Genomic DNA, 20,307 nt, shown 5'->3' with positions numbered 1-20,307 from the left:
GGCAAGTCCCACAGCCGCCTATAACTGCCGGTGCCGTAAAGCGAGGCGCGGGCGGTGCGACAGCCGTGAGGTCCTCTGAGCGAAGATGGCGGCGGGGGAGTCGAAGTCGGTGCTGTTCGTGTGCCTGGGTGAGCGGGGCAGGGACGGCCGCTCCCGGTCCGCGCCCGCCGCTCCTCGGCCCGGGGCACCCTCTGTGTGGGGAGGGGGCGCGGTGGGGCGAGGGCCGGGGCCGGGGGAAGTGCGGCACCCGCCCTCGGACGGTTCCGCGGCTTTGCCGTGTCGGGAGGGCCGGAGTAGTCGCCGGGAAGGGAGACAGAAGGCGGAACACACCCGCGCCCTTTTTGTGATAGGAACCACGAGGAAGGGCTTAGCGTTGGGGGTGGCAGAGCACTGGAACAGGTTGCCCGGGGCTGGTGGAGTCTCGGTCTCTGGAGACGCTCCAAAGCCCCCTGGACGCGTTCCTGTGTGACCTGCTCTAGGCCACCCTGCCTCGACAGGGGCCCCGGACTAGATAATGTCCAGAGGTCCCTTCCAACCCTGATAGTTCTGTGATTCTGTGAAATCAGTAGGAAGTATTAAAGGAAGCGAAATGCAGTGTTGACAAATGTGAAGCTTGTGCGTGGGAAAGCGCAACACTGAAATAGGCGTAAACCAGCTCTGACCTAAGGCTGCTGCTTGGGGCAGCACGGAGAAGTGGCTTTAAACTGCTTCCTGAGATGGGTTCTGCAGCACTTGGCTTTGGGAACAGCGGGATGGGGATGGGGAACCTGCCCCCAGGCTTGCTGTTGGGAGCACCTGATGTGGGAAAGGGAGAGAAAACCACAACAAGAACCACTGAGATTAATGTAAGAGCTGCTGTAAAAAGAGGGAAAGAAGTGTAGGACTTTAAGTTAAAAAAAAGAACTTAATGGAGGCTGATCTTTTATGATCTAACAATGAAATTCTTGATCTGGTATGAGAATGAATGAAAAGAATAAGACTTTTTTGAAAGGCTACCAAAATGAAGAAATAGGAAACTTTATTTTACTGATATTTTGTATGGTTAAGTTGTAAATCTTATCATGCAGAGTCCCAGGAAACAGAAGTGTAGATGGGATCAGAAATCACCTGAATGCTTTTCTGGAGTTTAGGACAATCAATTACTGGTAAACACGATAATCACAACTAGCAAATAGCTAACCTGACTACACAGATTACAGAGCCATCCCCCATTTTGTACATGCTTTCTCTAAACTTCTGCTTTCTTCAGGGCATAACAAGCTGGATGGCTCTCTGCTCTGCTCTAGGAGGGCTGTTAACATGATCTGTTTCCTAGCCCATATAATCTTACCTCTGTGCTGTGAACCCCTGGCCATTTGCCAGGTTTGTTGCAAAACCGTTAGTTAATGTTTGGGCTTTTTGCTATCTGCTTTTTTTTGTTGTTGTAACAGGAGACGTGCAGATTAGTTGAATAGCAAAATAAGAGTTTAGTTTTCTGAAATATGTTCTGATGTTTACCTTTGAGTAAAATGAACCCCTAATAATAATCCAGAGAAAACATCCTTTAGTTAGGGATTATCAGTTGGTGTGTGTTTAGAAGCTAGTGGTCTATACAGATGTTTTTGTATAAAAAAATCTTAATTAATAGGAATCCTCCTTCCCAAACATGATGTTCTAAGGACAGTGGTAATCACCATCCCTGTGTGCTGAAGGGTGAACCAGTGGGGAAGGAGACTGGTCTGGCTAAACAGGGAGTTCTGGCTGGAACTGAAGGAAGCAAAGAGCTTTGGAAGAAGGGACAGGCAACTCAGGAGGACTAAAGGATGCCATGAAGTTATGCAGGGATTAAAATTAGAAGGTCCAAAACCCAGCTAGAACTTAGTGTTTACTGCCATAAAAGACAAAAGAAAATGTTTCTATAAATTCATCAGCAGCTAAAGGAGGGCTAAGTAGAATCTCCATCTTTATTGGATGCAGGAGGAAACAGTGACAAAGGATGAGGAAAAGGCTGAGGTGTTTAATGCCTTCTTTGCCTCAGTCTTGAACACTCAGACCAGTTAGTCTCTGTATACCAGCTCCCTGAGCTTGAAACAGGGATGGGGAGTAGTATCACAGATTCACAGAATAGAATCACAGATTCACTAAGCTTGGAAAAGACTTCCAAGGTCATCAAGCCCAACCTTTGACCAAACCCCAATCTGTCAAGTAAACCACAGCACTAAGTGCCACATCCAGTTGGTTCTTGAGCTCTTCAGGGACTCTCTCACCCTGCTGGGCAGCTCCTTTCAATTATTTACCCCCCTTTTAGTGAAAAATTTCCTCCTGCTGTCCAACCTGAACCTCCCCTGGTGCAGTTTGAGTCTGTTTCCTCTTCTTTATTACGAGTGGCCTGGGAACAGACCAACTCCTACCTGTCTCCAGTCTCCTTTCAGGTATTGTAGAGGGCAGGAAGGTCTCCCGGAGCCTCCTTTCCTCCAGCCTAAACAACCCCACCTCCCTCAGCTTTTCTCACAGGACTTGTGTTCCAGACCCTTCACCAGCCTTGGTGCCCTTCTCTGGACACACTGCAGCTCCTCAGTGTCCTGTAGTGAGGGGCTAGAGCTGAAGGTAAGGTTTGAGGTGTGGACTCACCGAGCACAGGGGGACAATCACTGGTCAGTCTCTGGTCCTGCTGGCCACACTATTGCTGATACAGGCCAGGATGTCACTGGCCTGCTTGGCCCCATGGGCACACTGCTGTCAGCTGGGTGTCAGCCAGCACCTCCAGGCCTTTCCTGCCAGGCTGCTTTCCAGCCATGTTTCCTGCACTGAGGGAGCTTTTGGAAGTGCTCACTGAGCCACTTTCAATCATTTACCATCAGTCCTGGTCAGCTGGGGAGGTTGTGGTTGACTGGAGGTTGGCAAATGTGACACTCATCTACAAGAGGATTTGAGAGAATGACCTGGGGAACTGCAGGCCTGCCAGCCTGATGTTGGTGCCAGGGAAGGTCATAGAGCAGATGATCGTGAGTGCCATCATGTGGCACAGGACAACCAGGGCATCAGGCCCAACCAGGATGGGTTTAGGAAAGGCTTGAATGACCTGATCTTCTATGACCAGGTGACCTGCCTTGTGGATGAGAAAAAGAGGCAGGTTGTCTACCTGGACTTGACTATAACCTTTAACACCATTTCAGCATTCTCCTGGAAAAACTGGCTACTTAGGGCTTGGATGGGTGCACTGTTTCCTGGGTAAAAAACTGGCTGTGTGGGCCCAAAGTAGTGGTGAATGGATTTACACCCAGCTGACAGCTGGTCATGAGTAGTGGTTCCCCAGGGCTCAGTGCTGGGATCAGTCCTGTTTAATACCTTAATCAGTACTCTGGACAAGGGGATTGAGGGCTGCTGTAGTCAGTTCACAGACAACACCAGGTTGGATGGGAGTGTTGATCTGCTGGAGAGTAGAAAGGCTCTGCAGAGTGAGCTTTACAGGCTGGGTCAAATCCAACCATATGAGGTTCAACCAGACTGAGTGCTGGGTCCTGCCCTTGGATCACCCTGCAGTGCTGCAGGCTGGGGGCAGAGTGTCTGGAAAGCTGCCCTGTGGAAAAGGAGCTGGGGGTGCTGGTTGACCACAGCTGAACATGAGCCAGAGTGTGCCCAGGTGGCCAAGAAGGCCAGTGGCATCCTGGCCCCAATAGTGTGGCCAGCAGGAGCAGGGCAGGGATCATGCCCCTATACTCAGCATTGGTGAGGCTGCATCTCAAGTGCTGTGTCCAGTTCTGAGCCCTTCAGTCAAGAAGGACATTGAAGTGCTGGAGTGTGTCCAGAGAAGAGCAGCAAAGCTGGTGAAGGGTCTGGAGCACAAGTCTTGAAGGGCAGCTATGGGAGCTGGGGCAGTTTAGTCTTGAGAGAAGTAGGTTTAGGAGAGACCTTACCACTCTGTACAATACCTGAAATAAGGTAACAGAGACAAGAGGAGAGGAAATGGCCCTAAGTTTAAGGGAAGGTTTAAATTGGGTATTAGGAAAAATTTCATCACAACGGGGTTGCCAAGGGAAATAGTTGAGGCTGCATGGGTATTTAAGAGACACATAGACATGGTGCTTAAGAACATGAGTTATTGGGCTACTTGGCAGTGCTGGGTTAACAGTCACATGTGATGTTCAGGGTCTTTTTCAAACTAAACTATTCTATGATTTTGTGAAACAGTTCATACGTGTGGTTGTGTAAACCCACAGTGGTGACTTGCGCTGTAACAAGGTTCCAATTCAGGAGCTCTTTTTAGTGTAACATAATAGTTTATATTAATTAATTATTAGGCCTGAGGAAAGGGTGCACAAGTACCAATCAGTACCAACGTTAATAGGATGGATTGTCTTAATCAAATGTTGTAAATAGCTTTGACATTTCCTCTTCTGTGTTATTGGGTTATGAAAAAAAACCTTGGTGATATGCAGTGTGGAAGGCTAATTGACATGATAAGCACTTCTTTTTTGGGTTTTTTTTTCCCAGTGAAATACACTCTTCTCAGTTAAATTTTGTAGGCAACTTGTTTCTTGTTCCTGCTTTAAGATTGCTTAATTTTTTTTGGTTATTTTTCAAGAGTGATACTTTTTCCTTCTAAATTTTACTAGGAATAATAGCTGAGATTATTGCTGAAAAGAGTACTAAACAGATTTCTAGAACTGCATTTAACTGTAGTGTTGGTTAATGCAGTACATTCATTCTAAAGTTTGCCACATCTAGTGAGAGTGGATTCCAGAAAGGACACTTCTTAATGAAAAACTACATTTTCTTTCTACAATGTTTTGAAAGAAGCCTATTATTTAAATATGTATTGATTGTGTTCTTTGTTTGTAATGAAATAACCAGATATCATTACACAACAAAATACAATCTAGTTAATGTGCATAACCACATAAAATGATAAGGGTTCCTCATCACTGAGAAATAATTGAAATACCCAGCAACATATGTAATTACAGCATATGAAAAGGCACCAGAAGATATTTTTTTCATTTAAGCAAAGAAAGAATTAAAAGTGGAGGTGAATCAAGATGCAGTTTGCTCATTTTACACTTACATGGCTCATGTAATTGATAGTTGAGCTCCAGAAATGGGCTTAATATGATGCTGTGTTATATAAGTCTGCCTCTTTCTCTCTGATGATTTCTCCACTATAACACAACAAGCTGAGTGGGCATCTTAGACCAGGCACTGGCTTTCTGATCTCCTTCAGACATGGAGGAGCAGTTGTAAGATGGGTGTACTGTTGAGCAAAGTGGGTTTGGCTACATCTTCAGATGATTAATGCTTGTTGTGAATCACCGAGTATGACTGCTGTCCCTGGGCATCTAGACTGCATAAAATCATTTTGAAATGGCAGCTAACTTAGTGGTTATGAGGACATTAGATGACAGTCACAGAGAGATTTGAGTTTCCTGGTTCAGGTGTCACAATTCATTGTATGCCTTTAGATACAGCCAAATATTAGGTTTCATGGGACAAAATGCTATTTATAGCTGCAGAATGGAAAAGCAGTAGGTTGGGTAAGACATTGAAGAAGTCATGAAAAACAGTTGCTGTAATGAGGATTCTTGGCAGGTTGACAAAAAGAATGTCTTTTTAATAAAGAGAATGTTAGACAAATGTAAGGAAAATGATCTTTCTTCTATGTGGTATTGGTAATATAGCTGTAAGAATACAGTGTCTTATTTAATCTGTGTTTCAAAATGATGCAGAAGTGTTAAAAAGTTAAAAGCATGGTTGTAAAAGTAATCCTGGAATTGAAAAATAGGATCTATGCTTAAAATGTGTTAAGGGTCTGATTGTTATAACTAGGTGCTTATGTGTTGAAAACTTGTGTTTTCCTGATGAATTTTTAGGTTTATTAGAAAAGCAGCAGTTGAATAATTCAGGATAAATATTCTCACTGCAAGGAAAGTTTTTTGAGACACACACACATACATGCACATGAATGCAAAAACCAGAGAATCTGAACTGAAATCTGTGCCTTGAATGGTTCCTCACAAAAGTAATTGAATGCTGAGTGTGACAAGATGGAAAGAACTAGGACTTGTGATGAAGTTCTGACAGGAATTTAACTACAGAACATAATAAAGTGACCAGTCAGTTTTAAACACTTGTGAAGGGGACCTGATGAGTGGTGCAAATGATGGGAAGCATTCTTCCAGTCACTTTGATTAAGTAACCATTCATGGAAACCTAAGTAGAATAAAAATCAGGTTTTTGCGTGTGAGAGGATGAAAAGTAATAAAACTTTTGTTACTAACAGCAGACAGCAAAAGAAAGGAACAAGAGAAAAGCATTTGTTTGCATTTGGGGAAGCTCCAAAAGAAGTAGGGAGCTGAATAAGGAATAATTAAGATACGAAACCACATTAGAAACGAAGTGATTGGATCAACATACTCAGAGATGGGCAATGGAACTGAGCATTAAATTGATTCAAGTTCTCTCTCCTGCCAGTAGAAGCAGAGCTTCTATTTCTGTCTGGGAGTGGGTCAAAGATTAGTGCAGAGACAGGAGTAAGAACTGAAAAAATTAGGTGTTGGCTTAGATCACTGTCACTGGAAGCCTTGTGCTTAGAAAATGGATGTGAAAGCATGACTTCTTAAAAGTGATTGATGGATGGTTCCAGTACTGATTCTGTGATTGAAATCTCTTGTCCTTAAATCATTGTATTTGGAGATGTTCGTAGGATTAATTTCAGTAGGTGGACTCTAGCTACCTTGGGCACTAGCTTTCTATGATTAAAAATGTCACTACAGCTTAAAGAACTTGATATGCAAAAAAATGGAGGGAGAAAGTGGAGATTTTGAGAACTTGAATACTGCTGCCTTCTACATAAAGCCAGCATGATCAGATCAGTTGGAAATACAATAAACAAAGGAACACTAGAGGAGGATAGGTAGTGAAGATAATATATAGGTAACATTTACGGAGAAGAATGGTTCAAGTCCAAGGAGGAAGTTAATTGCCCTGTGATTTTTTTTGTGAAATTTCTCCTTTCTCCTAATGGAGAATGTCAGTCCGTAACTTAGGAAATACTGTACATCTGTGAGGATGCACAGCCTGGAAAGACCAATGTGGGATGTACAACTGCATCTGAAATAGATAGCAATTAGTGATGAAAGTGACTGGAAAACAAGAATTAAGTTTGCATATGTTAGTGGGATAAGATAGAGCTTTACATCAGTCTTGAGATGAGTGATAACAGTTGCAAGGAGTAGCATGGGTAAATCTGTTTAAGATTAAAATAATATTGCAGTGTATCTGGGGAAAAGACCTCCTTTTAAGTCAGTTCTGTGATTCTGTCCATAGTTCCCAAAAATAGATTTAAATGCTGCTTGGAGTTCCCTAACAGTGTTAATACCTCTGCTAATATCTGGAGTGTGTCATCAGGGAAGACGTGAATTTTTAAGTCACAAACTGGGTTAAATATTGGTTTCAAAAATGATCCAGCTGAAGTTTCTAGGTACTACTAGACGTGGTAGTTAATATGTTGAATCATGGGTGATCATGGTGCTGTTCATTATGGCATTTTATCATTAAAGATTATATTTATGGCATTTATTTTAAGAAGTGAGCAAGCTGTAGAAGAGTGAAAATTTGGAACAAGTTCAGTCCATGTGAGCAGAAGGCTAAACTAATGGAAAAAGCCATGAGGGATTTATTTCAAAACTACCATTTTGAAATTTTGGGAGCTAGTTAATTAATTACTAGGTTCCAGAATATTAATCATTGTTTTTTACTGATATGTTGAGTGTGGTAATGAAGGTTACCATTCATGTGCAATTGTGTGGGATCATTATATAGAGAAAAAATTTTGTTCAGAAAGAAATGGATGGCCTCCACAGCTGGGGTAATGGAAGGCAGAATGTAATAGTTTAGAGAAAAGGCTTAAAGGTCACCTATTTGAAGTAACAAAGAAAGAGAGGGAATGGACAAGTTTGGAGTAGGGGGCTATAATCATAAATTTGATACTCGTGAATGAGTCAAAGGTGATGGTAGATGTTCTCAGGTTGTTTTTAAAAACACTATGTACCTATTACAGACTTTTTTTCAATTTAAAAAACAAACATGAACAAACTTTTCCTGTAGTGTAGTCTGTCGTTTTGTTTGTCAGTATTCAAGAAAAGTAAATTTAAATTAGAAGTGCAGATTTGACTTAACTGGAGTGAAGAGATAAGGTCAGTTAATTTCATGAAGAGATTGAGAGCTTGGTTTGTTTAGTTTAGCACAGCTTGGCAAGGGTTCTGTATCTGTTGAAGGAAAGGCAGACTGATGTTAACCAAGATCAGATGAGCAGAGACTTCCAGGAATAAATACTAAGTTGAAACGGGAAGGTCTTATGCTACCACAGGAAATTAGTATCTGGAATAGCCTTTTAAGATAGATGATGCTTTTTAAAATGGAGCTTGATGTGTTTGTAAGAGGAGTGATGCTGTATAGGCTTGCAATATCAAAGAATTGAGTTCATTGATATGAAGGTTATTTTCTGCCTTGTGCTGTGTGTTACCATGTTTTGAAATTGTACTGTTTTAACTCACTCAAAAACTGAGATTATTTTTTTACTTTATTACCATATTTTAAGCATTTATTTAATTAGTAGTACTAACTTATTTTCTCACTTAACCACCTAGGGAGCCCCAAAATTTTCCTGTTTTATTTTTCTTCCAAGACTGATTTCATTTCTGTGTGTGAAATAAACTAATTCAAACAATGGAATTAGTGTGTTTTCTCCTGGAAGAAGATCTGATGACATCAGAACTCACTTAATGTTTTGGCAAGATCAGTTTTTCAGTGGTTAGCCTGTTCCTTTTGCCATTTAGTTGATTTGATGTTCTCTAAATCTTTGACAGTCAATTTGTGTTGCTTCAGATCTTCACTTCCCTCTTTGTGATTTTTTTAGTTGATGTGTGACAGCAGTTACTAAATGCCCAGGTCATAGCAGCTTCTCTCTAGCAATGAAGTATCTACCTTGGTGTTTTGTTTAAAAATGAGATTAAATGCCTCATGGAAAAATTTCTTTTTGCTGATGGAAATTTAGCTTTGTTCATTGGCATTTTTTTTCTTTTTATAGTTTGAGATTTGGAAAGAATGTAATCAGTAGTAGGAGAGTGATTAATTTAAGGGTACAGAGATGGGTTTTGCCATTTCTGATATTTTATACTTAATCTGCTCAAAAATCAGAGATGAGTAAAGTTACAAATTATGTCTGATGGGAACAGAAGATTTGTGTGTATGAGTTACTGCAATCTGCATGACAAATCAAATATTATGAATATCCCATCTAGTTACTGAAAATTTCTGAGGATGAAAAGGTAGAAAGAACTAAAGTAATAGTTGAAAAGGCTTTTTCTTTTTGTTGAGACTTCATTCTTTTCAAATATAAATTTCTGCATGCATTTTTAAGATCTCTGACATAGATTGTTACAGTTGTAGTTACAGTTTCAGAACAAATATACTGCAGATCCATTATTTTTAGTTTTTAATGGAATTGTAATTCATTGTTGAAATAGGTTCTTTTTGAAAATAAGGTCAGATCAAGTGGCTAGGGCAATTGGAGGCCATTGGAAGGGAAGATTGTTTATGTATTTGAATAAATACCTTAACTGTTTGTTGGCTGGTTGACATCATTTAAGCTTTGCCATGTACTAGTTTTATTCCTAATCCTCTGTATTTTGGGCAAAAAAAGTTCAGAATTTCTTTTTCCCATTATGTTTTTAGAGCTTGTGTACTTGAATTCAATTTTTGGAGGTTAGACTTGGTTTCTGGATGCTGCTCTTGATGAGGGCTCAGTTTGACCTGTAGTGACTTGAATTCAGTTAACAAGAGTGTTTTTACTACAGGTTGTTCAGCCATTTCACTACATTTTTACAATGGTGGTGGCTGTGTTTTGGACTTGCTTAAGAGACCAGTGGATAGTACAGAATCCTAGAATGATTTGGGTGGTAGGGGACCATCAGCTAGGTCATCTCATCTGGTGGCAATGTCTTCTTGCAGCAGAGATGCCTTCCACTAGACCAGGTTGGTCAAAGCCCCATCCAGCCTGGTCTTGAACATTTCCAGGGATGGAGCACACAGTATCTCTAGGCAGCCTGTTCCAATGTCTCACCACCCTCACTGTAAAAAAAGAAAAAAAAAAAAAAAAAAAATCTTGTTAATTCTTGTTTTCAATTTCTTTTTAAAACCATTGTCCCTTGTTCTATCACTACAGCCCCCTTTATGTATAGAAAGGTTGCAGTAAGATCTGATCTCCTCAATCCTTTTCTTCAGACTGCACATCCTCAGTTCTCACTCAGAGGTGCTCAGCCCTCAGATCATCTTTGTGGCCCTCCTTTGGACCCACTCCAAGAGCTCCATGTCCTTGTGCTGGGTGCCCCAGAACTGGATGCATTAGTCCAGGTGGGGTCTCATGGCAGCTGAGTAGAGGGGGCAGAATCCCCTCCTTCAACCTGCTGGCCATGCTGCTTGTGATACAGCCAAGGATATGATTGGCTTTCTGGGCTGCAGGTGCACTCTGCTGGCTCATATCCAGCTTTTCACCCACCAGTGTTCCCAAGTCCTCTACCATGCTCCTCTCAATCCCTTCAAGCCACAGTCTGTACTGATACTGGAGATCGCCCCAACCCAGGTGCAGGGCTTGGGGTTCTCATATACATAAATTGCATTCTGAGTACATAAAAATCTTTAATCTGATCTGGGCAGAAAAATCCACACAATTACTGGTTTTTGTTTTCAATAGTCTGAAAATTCACTTCAATCTCTTGTTTCCATAGGAAACATCTGTCGCTCTCCAATAGCTGAAGCAGTTTTCAGAAAACTTGTGACTGATGAGAAGCTTGAAAATAAGGTAAGCTATTGCTTTCTATTCCAAGAAATAACTGTCTCATAGCCAGTCAGAATATAAGCAGTAAGGAAAGAAACATAAAAATATGAATTTGTTTTTCTGTAGTGGAGGATAGACAGTGCAGCGACATCTACGTATGAAATAGGAAGCCCTCCTGACTATCGAGGACAGAATTGCATGAAGAAGCATGGCATTCCCATGAGTCATATTGCCAGGCAGGTACTGTACCTTAATTTTCTTTAAATCTGTCTATGTATTTGTTCTGTTGTTACAGTGGAGGACAGACAGTGCCGCTGTTTCAGACTGGAACGTGGGGCGCTTCCCAGATTCAAGGGCTTTAAGTTGTCTAAGAAATCATGGCATTGAGACAGCACATAAAGCACGACAGGTAGAAGAGAGTATATTTTCTTCCTTATTCATACCCGTGTCCTAACCATTGCAATCATAGAAGTCATTTGACCAGTGCATGGTTAAGCATCAAGTAATAAATAAATACTCCGTGCAGTTTTTTAAAGAACTCCAGAGTGATTTAACTCTTCTAGTTGAGCTTGATTACATTTTTGTTATTAAGGTTCATTGGAAGTATAACTGGAAAGCATTGAACCAGTTTCTGCATTGTAGAAGACTCCTGCCTCCAAATGTTTAGTATTCTGAGCATTTTAAAATGGTTTTTAAAACTGGACTTACTGTAGTAATCTGTGATGCCTCCTTCATCAAGGAATTGTATATTTAGCAGGTCCAAAAAGAAGTAGAATACCTCTTCATCCATCACAGAAAGCTTCTGCGCTTGCATGTAGATCTTTTAAAAATATCTGGAATGCTAAATTAGAATGAAAGCACTCAAACCCAAGATTAGTAGCACAGTTGGTGGTAACTTCAGAGGAAAGCATACCCTTGAAGCATTCTTAAGTCAAAGGCAGGTTTGCCATTTAGTGAAATCCTCTAAGTTTTACCTAAACTTGTATCTGTTTTCATTAACAGAAGAACATGTATTTCCATACTGAATTCCAGAGAGATTGGAAGTAAATGTGTCTGCATCTATTTAAATCATTCAGACACTCATATAAATGCACATAATTTACTTCAGTTAACTATTCTGTGGATATAAGATATTCCTTTAGGGCTTGACCTTTACTTAGTTTGAGTTTACGCCACTAGTTTTTATATTGACAAAAAGATCAAGTAGTCTTGTTATTATCTTACATTTCTGTTCCCTTCAGAATTTTTCTGGACCTTACTGAGGTCATATTTACTTTTTTCACTTTTCAAAGACTACATGTTTAGATTTTTGACTTCCAAAAATAAATTCTCTCAATTAGTCAACTACCCTCTGCTGACCTCTCCTGATGTTAATCTCTGTTTATATGAAACAGAATTAAGCACAGCACCATTTCAGATTTTTCAATAATTTACAATTCGAATAATCACTGCAAAAGTCTGTTGTGATCTTTTCCTGTTACAACATCCGTATTTACTCTTCATCAGTTCTTACAAGCATCCTTATTTGTCAATATACAAGCTAAATGGTACTGAAATTATTCAGTCAGTGTTTCAGTCATAACAGTAGTGTGACATATTTGTCTTCCTAGAAGATATCTTGGAAACTTGAGAACTGTTCTTCTAGGTATTCCTAGAGTGGTTTATGAGCAGTTAAATTAAAACAAAGGACCCAAAACAAGCTGATCCTCTGTCTTGAAGCAAATCTTTATATCTTCCTTTGGCAGAGAAGGAATGAAAACATTTTAATGAAGACATTTGCTTGTACATTCTGGCAAATGAAGAGATTTTTCAGTCAGAAGATCTTAAAATGTTACATATACAGGAAGAGAAAATTAAAAAATGAGGCAATAAAATGAAAGACTTAACAGGATGAAAATTTGTCCAAATCATTCCAGTACACATAGTTTCTGTTGTAAAGAAAATCTTCAAATCCCTGAACTGCAGATAACTGTTTATTTTGCACTGATATTAACAACGTAGCTCCACGTTTGGTTTTTTTTTTCCTAAACTTCTGTCAGTTGGTCTCTGCTGATTCTCAGACCTGATATGGTCTTGTGGTGCCTCTGAAAAAAGAAGTATTTCACAGTGTAGAACAGGACTTTTCAGAGTGCTCAGGTTAGTACAAGTGGAAGTGCATTTCCTTTGCTTTTAGAGACAAACTTAAGGATAGAATTTTGTGTGACACTTGTTTCAGAACAGATTAAGGAAGATTTAATAACAGAAGCTGCAGAAATAGAGAGTAGGGATTTATCTTCTGTTGCCTTCAAAGTACTGTACAATTATAGTCTTCAATCCTCTGGAAAATTGTTACCCACCCAGTGAAAGGCACCTTCTCTCATGTAATTTTTGCATAATTATGTAATTATGATCATGGATTGTAGCTTTTTTTTTAAAATTCAGTACTACAAGAATGGTTTATGTAAAAGAGAATATTAAATTGGTCATGTCTTACCATCATGTACAGTGATATTCTAAGTTAAAAGTGAAGTATAAAAACAAATTATATATTTATATATAAAATAAAGTTGTTATCATTTTAGCTAATGGCAGGTTGCTGTATGAAATTCTGTAAGCTCTTATTCTTCATGCACAAACCAGAAAGTTTTTAATAATTTTCACTTTTATTCATGCTGAGGCAAAAATTGATTTTGGTATGACTCATACCATGCATTTGCCTTAAATATGAAATTGAGATTAGAAGAAGGTTGTATTAAATACTGTTTTACAACTGGGTAAATTTGAAGATTACTACCTCTCTGTGGGTTTCAGACAGAAAATGAGATTTCCCTTCTGTTAATAAAGGGAAATGTTTCACTAATAATTTAATAAATGTTATATGCATTTTTTAAATGCAAAGTTATTGTTATCTGTGTAGTTTCATTCAAAGTTGACTACTTGAACTCTCCACTACACTTCTCAAAATGTATCTAAATTTTTACATCCTCAATTTCATCCCCCAAAGTACTAGTTTTAGTAGTTTTGAGGAGTACCTTCAGTTCACTGGAGTTTGCTCAATTAAAGCTTTTTTATTTTTTTTTAACTGACTCTGTGTTATGGCTTAAAAGCACAAGCCAAATGGTAACCTTGGTTTTAGGGCTGCATTTGCCACTGTATTGGTGCTGGTCATAGGGTAATAACTGTCACACTGTCAAGTGTTCCTAGTTTATTCTTCCATTTGTCCATACAACAAAGAAATCAGTGCCCTCTTATTTTCACAGGGGCAAGTGTTCAGCTTGTGTAGAGCAATCAGAAGCAGCCCATAGAAGTCCTGATTAGATTTGCCAGGAAAACAGAGCTATTTCCACTGCAAAAATATTTTCATAGGTCAGAGGCACTGCATGAATACAGCAAATATTTTTACAGTGAAAATAAACAAGTCTGCATTAGTTTTCATCATTAACCCTTTCTTTTCATGTTCATTCCTGACCTTTCCTCTTCAGTTCTCTTTGTGTGTAATGTTTCATTTATGGCTTTATTCTGATGATAATTTCTGTCTTTTCTTGCTCCCTGTTATGGGAGCTTAATCAGTATCTATTTGCTGTTTGCACAAAAAAAAAAAAAAAGGCTGTTTTTCCATCTAAACCGGTTTTTTTTTTAATACATAAATATTTTTTACAAGTTAAAACTCTGACTTATGGGATACTGTGTTTTGCCTTTTGGCTGTTTCCTTGCTTACTCACTTCTCTAGCCCTTCCTTTGTAGGGATGCGTGCCAGAAAACCTGTTCTGAATAACCTTCCCAAGTTTTTTGGTTATGATGCTTCACACAGGACTATACATGAAAGAGTCCTAAAGTGAACTCTAATATTCTTCATCCTCATTATGGACACCTGGTTCAGATATCTTATACCAGCACTGGGGCCATGGTCTGGGAAGATTTTACCCTAAACTAAGGCTTAAATGTAAACTGAAATAAAATGAAAACTGGCAAACATCTCCAGCCATCCTTATAACAAGAAGATGACATTAGTATTTAAGTCAGTGGTTTATCTGCTGTGTTTGCCTACATGACTTGAACTCAGATCTCTTAATTGATACTCATGTTTAGGAGTCAGTAAATTACAAGAAAGAAAAAGAACAGATAATATGATGGTAAGAAGATGTACAATAGATCCCAGAATTTTCACATCATACTACAAATTTTTTTAATTTTCATGGTCTAAAATACTGTGGATGCATTTGTTTTTAAGAGATTGTAACTCATGCTACCATACTTCAGCTTTAAGTTTCACTTGGTATATGTTCTTGTGCAGTGGCAGATTTCTAGATTGGAAGTATTGCAATTGATTCCAGGTTACCTACATTTTTGTTGTCCTATCAAGAAAATAGTTTTTCTGTTTTATTTTTAACTGTTTTATTGTATGGCTCCCATAATTGGAAATTGCTTTAGTTTTAGTAGTTGAAAAGTACTAGAAATGTTGTTTTTAATAATATTCTAAGTTGATGCATGAAATGTAAAAGGAAAAAGAAAAGGTTGGTTAAATAGCTGACTTGGGTTTGTGGTTTTGTGGAAGGTTTGCAGAAATGGATACATAATCATGGTAAAATATATTTAAAATGTTGTAAGTTATTGTAAAATTGCATAAAGGTGCAGTTCTATACTTTCCACCTGTGTCTTTTTTAAATAAATCATAGCTACAGAATTTGAAAACACTTTTTTCTCCCCTTTCATTAATCAAATGCAGTTTGTAGGCTAAAGCACCTATTTTTACTTCTAGATTACTAAAGAGGATTTCCAGACCTTTGATCATATACTTTGTATGGATGAGAGCAATCTAAGGTAATGTATGAAGAAATGGAACAAATTCATATGGATTACTTGTAGTGATGTCTCATAAGTCACTTTGAACACAGATGTCACATTTTACTGCTTAGCTTATGTTGGGGTTTCTTTGTTTGGGGTTTTTTTTTTTTACATGTATGTGAATGATGTGCTAATGCATGGATTCTTCACTTCTAATAAGTTTATTGAGCCAGAACTCAATGGTTTATTTGTGTGATACGTGCCACTCAAGGATGAAGGACATGGAAATTTTCTTACTTTGTGCTATATACAGCTGATGCCTGTATAATTAAGAATGAGGATGTACTTACTGTCTTGATTGAAGTGATCAGTTTTTCTAATTGCATGGCAATTAAAAGACAAACTGGGAACTTGGAAGGATTAAATATGATGTGGGGTTTTTTTTTACTTTTTTTATGTAGAAAAAGAGAGGGAACTCTGAAATTAGCAAGGTTGTTAGCTTGGGGAAGTCGTGTTTTATTGTTAGCTGTGCTCTAGCTAAGCGTCCTTAAGAAAGATCTGGTAAAGTAGCTGCCTAGTGTAAAATTTTGGATATCACTAGCAAAATTTCTACTCAATTACATACATATTGGGAGTTAAGGAGCTGAATTTAATAAACTGTGAGTGTCAAAGTGCTTGTAAGGGCTATTGTCAAGTTAGTTTAAAAAGGCCCAAACCAAACCACCAGAACCAACAACAAAACCTAAATAAAGACCCTATTAGTAGCACATAAAGTCTTCTAGAAGCAGCACCACTTAATTGAAGTAAGTGTGATTTTGTTGAATTTTCTAGAATGTCTTGAATAAGCTCTCCACAGCCTTCATGAATGAAGGGTATGTAACACTTGGCTTGATTGCAGTGTTTCAGGCAATGACGTGACAAGGCTTCCTTCTATTTTCACTTGAATTCTCAAACAGGAATTTTAATTAACAATTTATATGATATGAGCTCTAGAGCAGAAGAAATACCAGAACAGGGATATTGCTGCTGCTGTGCTAAAGATTTGCCTTTAGCTTGCACTGAGTTCAACTGTTTTGCCTAGGAATGCTTATTTGTAGTTCTAAGAGGGCAAGCTGATTCCAGGTGTTGATGGAATGCCTGTCAGAAAAAGAAGATTTGGGATGTGTCTTTTCTTCAGTACCAGAGCCATCTGACCCTCTCCTCTTCATTAAGTGGTGTGCCAAAAACCTTTAAGAGGATGGTCTGACATTTTTTAATAATAGAAGGCTAGAGAATTTATTGAAAAATCTGTAAATTCGAGCATAGGTTGATAGAGGATTTCTGGTTTTTCTTCAAGCAAAACCAGTACTGTGGTCTCACTGCTATTTCTAAACTATCTGAAAGTAATTTCTTAATCAGAATTAATAATTTTAATTTCTTAAAGCTGATATGGTTATGACTAAGTATTCACAAGGAATTTCTTTGCCTTTTGTAATGGTGAGTAAGTAAAATGATGATTTGGTATGGAGATGTGTAATATTGAAATAATTTAGTATGTTTTGGGAGTTCATTGTGAAGATGATAGTACTGAGCTGCCTTTAATCTGAAGATGATGAGAGGTCCATTTTAAGTATAGATAACAGATGATCATTTTTGGGATAACAAATGGCCATTTTTAAGCAAATAGAGAAAATGCCATCTCAAAACTAGAATGTTTTATCAATGAGAAGCAATGTAGAAGGAAGAGGATGTGAAAGTTGGTAAAATGCTACAGTATATCAAAAGGAAAACAGCTGTAGCTCCCTGATTTACCGTTTTCTGTTAACTGGATGTGGTAGGATTTCACAAGAACTAGAGCATAGCAATCTAAAACAGTGGGTTTGAGCAGACAGGAGAGTCTTACTCATATTTCTGGAAAAATACCTGGATAATTTCCATTGTTTTTTGTTCAGTACAAGCTAAAGGTGAGTGTTGAAAGTACTAATCATCGATTTGAGAATGAACTTGATGAACTTAAAAAGTTAAAACTGTTTAAAAGTTTTTTTTTTTTTTAAGCTAGGGTAAAGTGTCTGACTGCTTATTTATGCTCTGAATTCAGTTTATGTCTTCCATATTCAATTAAAAAAGACCCCACATAACAAGAAAAACAAAAACAAGGAGCAGCATAAAGTCCACAGGACTGATGGAGTCCAGAGACATTGTTTTCCTGTGTCATCTAGAAATGGTCATGAACATTGATGCCAAAATTCTCAAGGAAAATTCAAGGAAAAATTTTATTTTCTCTTCTACAGAGATTTGAACAGGAAAAGCAACCAAGTTAAGGACTGCAAGGCCAAGATTGAGCTGCTTGGAACTTATGATCCACAGAAACAGCTTATCATTGAAGATCCATACTATGTATGTGTAAGAAATTCTTTGGATGGCTTGATTAAAAATTGTGTGTGTGCAGTATAATCTTCCCAGATCCCCCGGTTGGCATATGATACATAATCTGATGTTACACAAATTGAAGTGTAAAGTTGTTTTGTTTTTTTTTTTTTTGTGACTTAAGAAAACCATGTATTACTGGAATAGGAAAGGAAAATGTTACTATGCTTATAACATTTATTTAAATTAAAATAATGCAGTGCACCTATATTTTCAATATTGGGTGATTCCCTGTTTGATCAGCCTTGTTACAAAGAGGATATGATCAGGAAAGTTAGAGACATAGGCATTGACACAAGTGGTCAAAAGAGCTGGATAATGCCAGCCAAAAGCAAACAATTAGACTAATATTCTTCAGTTTAGGAAACAGAAGTGGATGAAGATGCAGTAGGGTTCTATAAAATCTTGATACCATGGGGAAAGCTGAATAAGAAATTGCTATCCATTACCCAGGAAGTAGACAATAAGGTACAGTGGTAAGCAAATGGTATTAGTGGGAAAGCAGGTTCAAAACAAAAAGAGGTTTGTTTTGGGCATTTTGTTTCCACACAGTGCTTCATTAAGCTGTGAAATTCAACATGACAGGTTAGTGTGAACCTAAAAAAGGAAAAGACTTGAAAGACTCAAGAGTGAGTGGAAGAAGTACATGAAGGAAAGTCATGCAGAACTATTGAAAACAAATTCACAGAGTTTGTCTGTAGAAATACCTGAGATCAAATTAGAGAGAAATATGCCAAAGCTATCACCAAGTATTTGCACAGTTTTTATTTTTTCCTAATGTCTCTTGTTTGCCATTACTGACAGCAGAAAAACCAGTCTGCAATTTGTATTTGCTCTTCAGCCACTATTGTTATTCTTAAAGTCTTTTTCCTCTTTTCTTTTCTAGGGGAGCGAAAAGGACTTTGAAACTGTTTACGAGCAATGTCTTAGATGCTGTAAAGCATTTTTGGAGAAGTATCATTAATGTTTCATCATATAATTTCTAAAAGAAAATAATTAGCTTCTTCTGAAATATGTAAAGTTTACTTGATTGATGTATTTAAATTGTAAAATTATGCCTCTGCATTCAGTACTTACTCAGTTTAATTTTGTATTTTAGCTGTTCTGTCATCTAATGAAAATATAATATAGAAAGGTTTTAATTGGATTACATGATCAACCATTTTGTCACACATCGATGTAGTTATAGAGTATATAATTCAGTATAAATTTTTCTGTAAACTCTTCAAGTGCTTTCTCACAAGCACTGAAAAAGTAACACCTTGCTTCTTTATATGTAATGCTAACTGAACTGAGGTTTTGTCCTCAGTGAGTTGATTTCAGTCAACTTTCAATGGTAGTCTGTGAGATAATTGATGTGTAACTTAGGTGTGTCATCCCAGTATCATTAGGCAGCCTTTGGATGGAAGCTGTTTCACATGGAGTCTGCTAGACTAAAAGATCTGCTGCCTGATAGAACTGGCTAAGTCTTCCTTTATTCTTCTGGTCAGTTCCTAGCACACTGACACAAGCACATGTAACACAGCATTTACCTTGAGGAGAAAACATACCTACTTTAAAGCTGAAATGTGAAATCACGTATTGTATCTCACAGGAGTAAAATACTCAAGGCCATGCAATACAGTGGATGAGAAATTTACTGTAATCCCAGTTCCTACATGAGGGTCAGACAGTATTTCCAGATTTACTCAGGTGGATGTACGGCCTGTCAAAAGTGTTCTTTGAGAGTATAGTTCAGTGTAAAGACAGTCCATCTGTAATAAAATACTAAGTTAGCAGAGGGCCAGTAAGTAGACAGTTCTGCTCTTGAACAAAATTTGAATGCTTTGTAAAAGTCTATGCCTGCTTTTCTGAGTGTCACCCTTCCTGTCTGCCTTAGACATGTAAATGTACTGAGATCAGTAATATAAGTGATACCATGATGATTTTCCTGTTTTGAATATTCTCAGCATTGGTATGAGCTAGCATTACCACATTATCTGTAAAACTGGATCTATAAAATTTGTTTTCTTATTTAGCCTTGTTTTTGTCTCTTGCTGCCTTCCAAACTTGTAGTCTACGTACTTGTCACCTGCTCAGCCTTTTGGGAGAGAGATGGATTTCAACAGAAGATCATGTTATTCTTGGGGAGGTTGGAATCCTGGTGTCACTCTGTTTGTTGCAGACTTCACAATGGGGATTAAGTTTCTTGGGACTTTTGCTGTAGAATAGATGTGTTTGTGTAAATGAGATTTCTGTTTTGTGCTAAAATTTCAATCAGACATAAAACTTCATAACTTGCTTAGAAAAGGCAGATGGTAGAAGGAATACTTAAATACAGAAAT

General features: G+C 38.2%; 1 protein-coding gene across 2 annotated transcripts; it reads left to right on the top strand.

The window, feature by feature from the left end:
- Nucleotide 1: 1 nt before the first annotated feature.
- ACP1 (acid phosphatase 1) lies at nt 2-20,000 on the top strand. Of its 2 annotated transcripts, none has more exons than XM_071441706.1 (6): nt 2-128; nt 10,764-10,837; nt 11,109-11,222; nt 15,552-15,613; nt 17,848-17,953; nt 18,870-20,000. In XM_071441706.1, exons 1-6 carry the CDS (start codon nt 86-88, stop codon nt 18,945-18,947), a joined length of 477 nt encoding a protein of 158 aa, XP_071297807.1. In that variant the 5' UTR covers nt 2-85; the 3' UTR covers nt 18,948-20,000. The 2 variants fall into 2 exon arrangements, with proteins under 2 accessions (XP_071297807.1, XP_071297798.1); XM_071441697.1 differs by lacking the exon at nt 11,109-11,222 and adding an exon at nt 10,940-11,053.
- The last annotated feature ends 307 nt before the right edge of the window (nt 20,001-20,307 follow it).

This window comes from Agelaius tricolor, unplaced genomic scaffold, assembly GCF_023055355.1.
Source record: "Agelaius tricolor isolate 1412-34295 unplaced genomic scaffold, bAgeTri1.0.p SCAF_1, whole genome shotgun sequence".
NCBI lineage: Eukaryota > Metazoa > Chordata > Aves > Passeriformes > Icteridae > Agelaius > Agelaius tricolor.
Note: the sequence above shows the minus strand (reverse complement) of the source record. Positions and strands in the feature narration are given on the sequence as shown.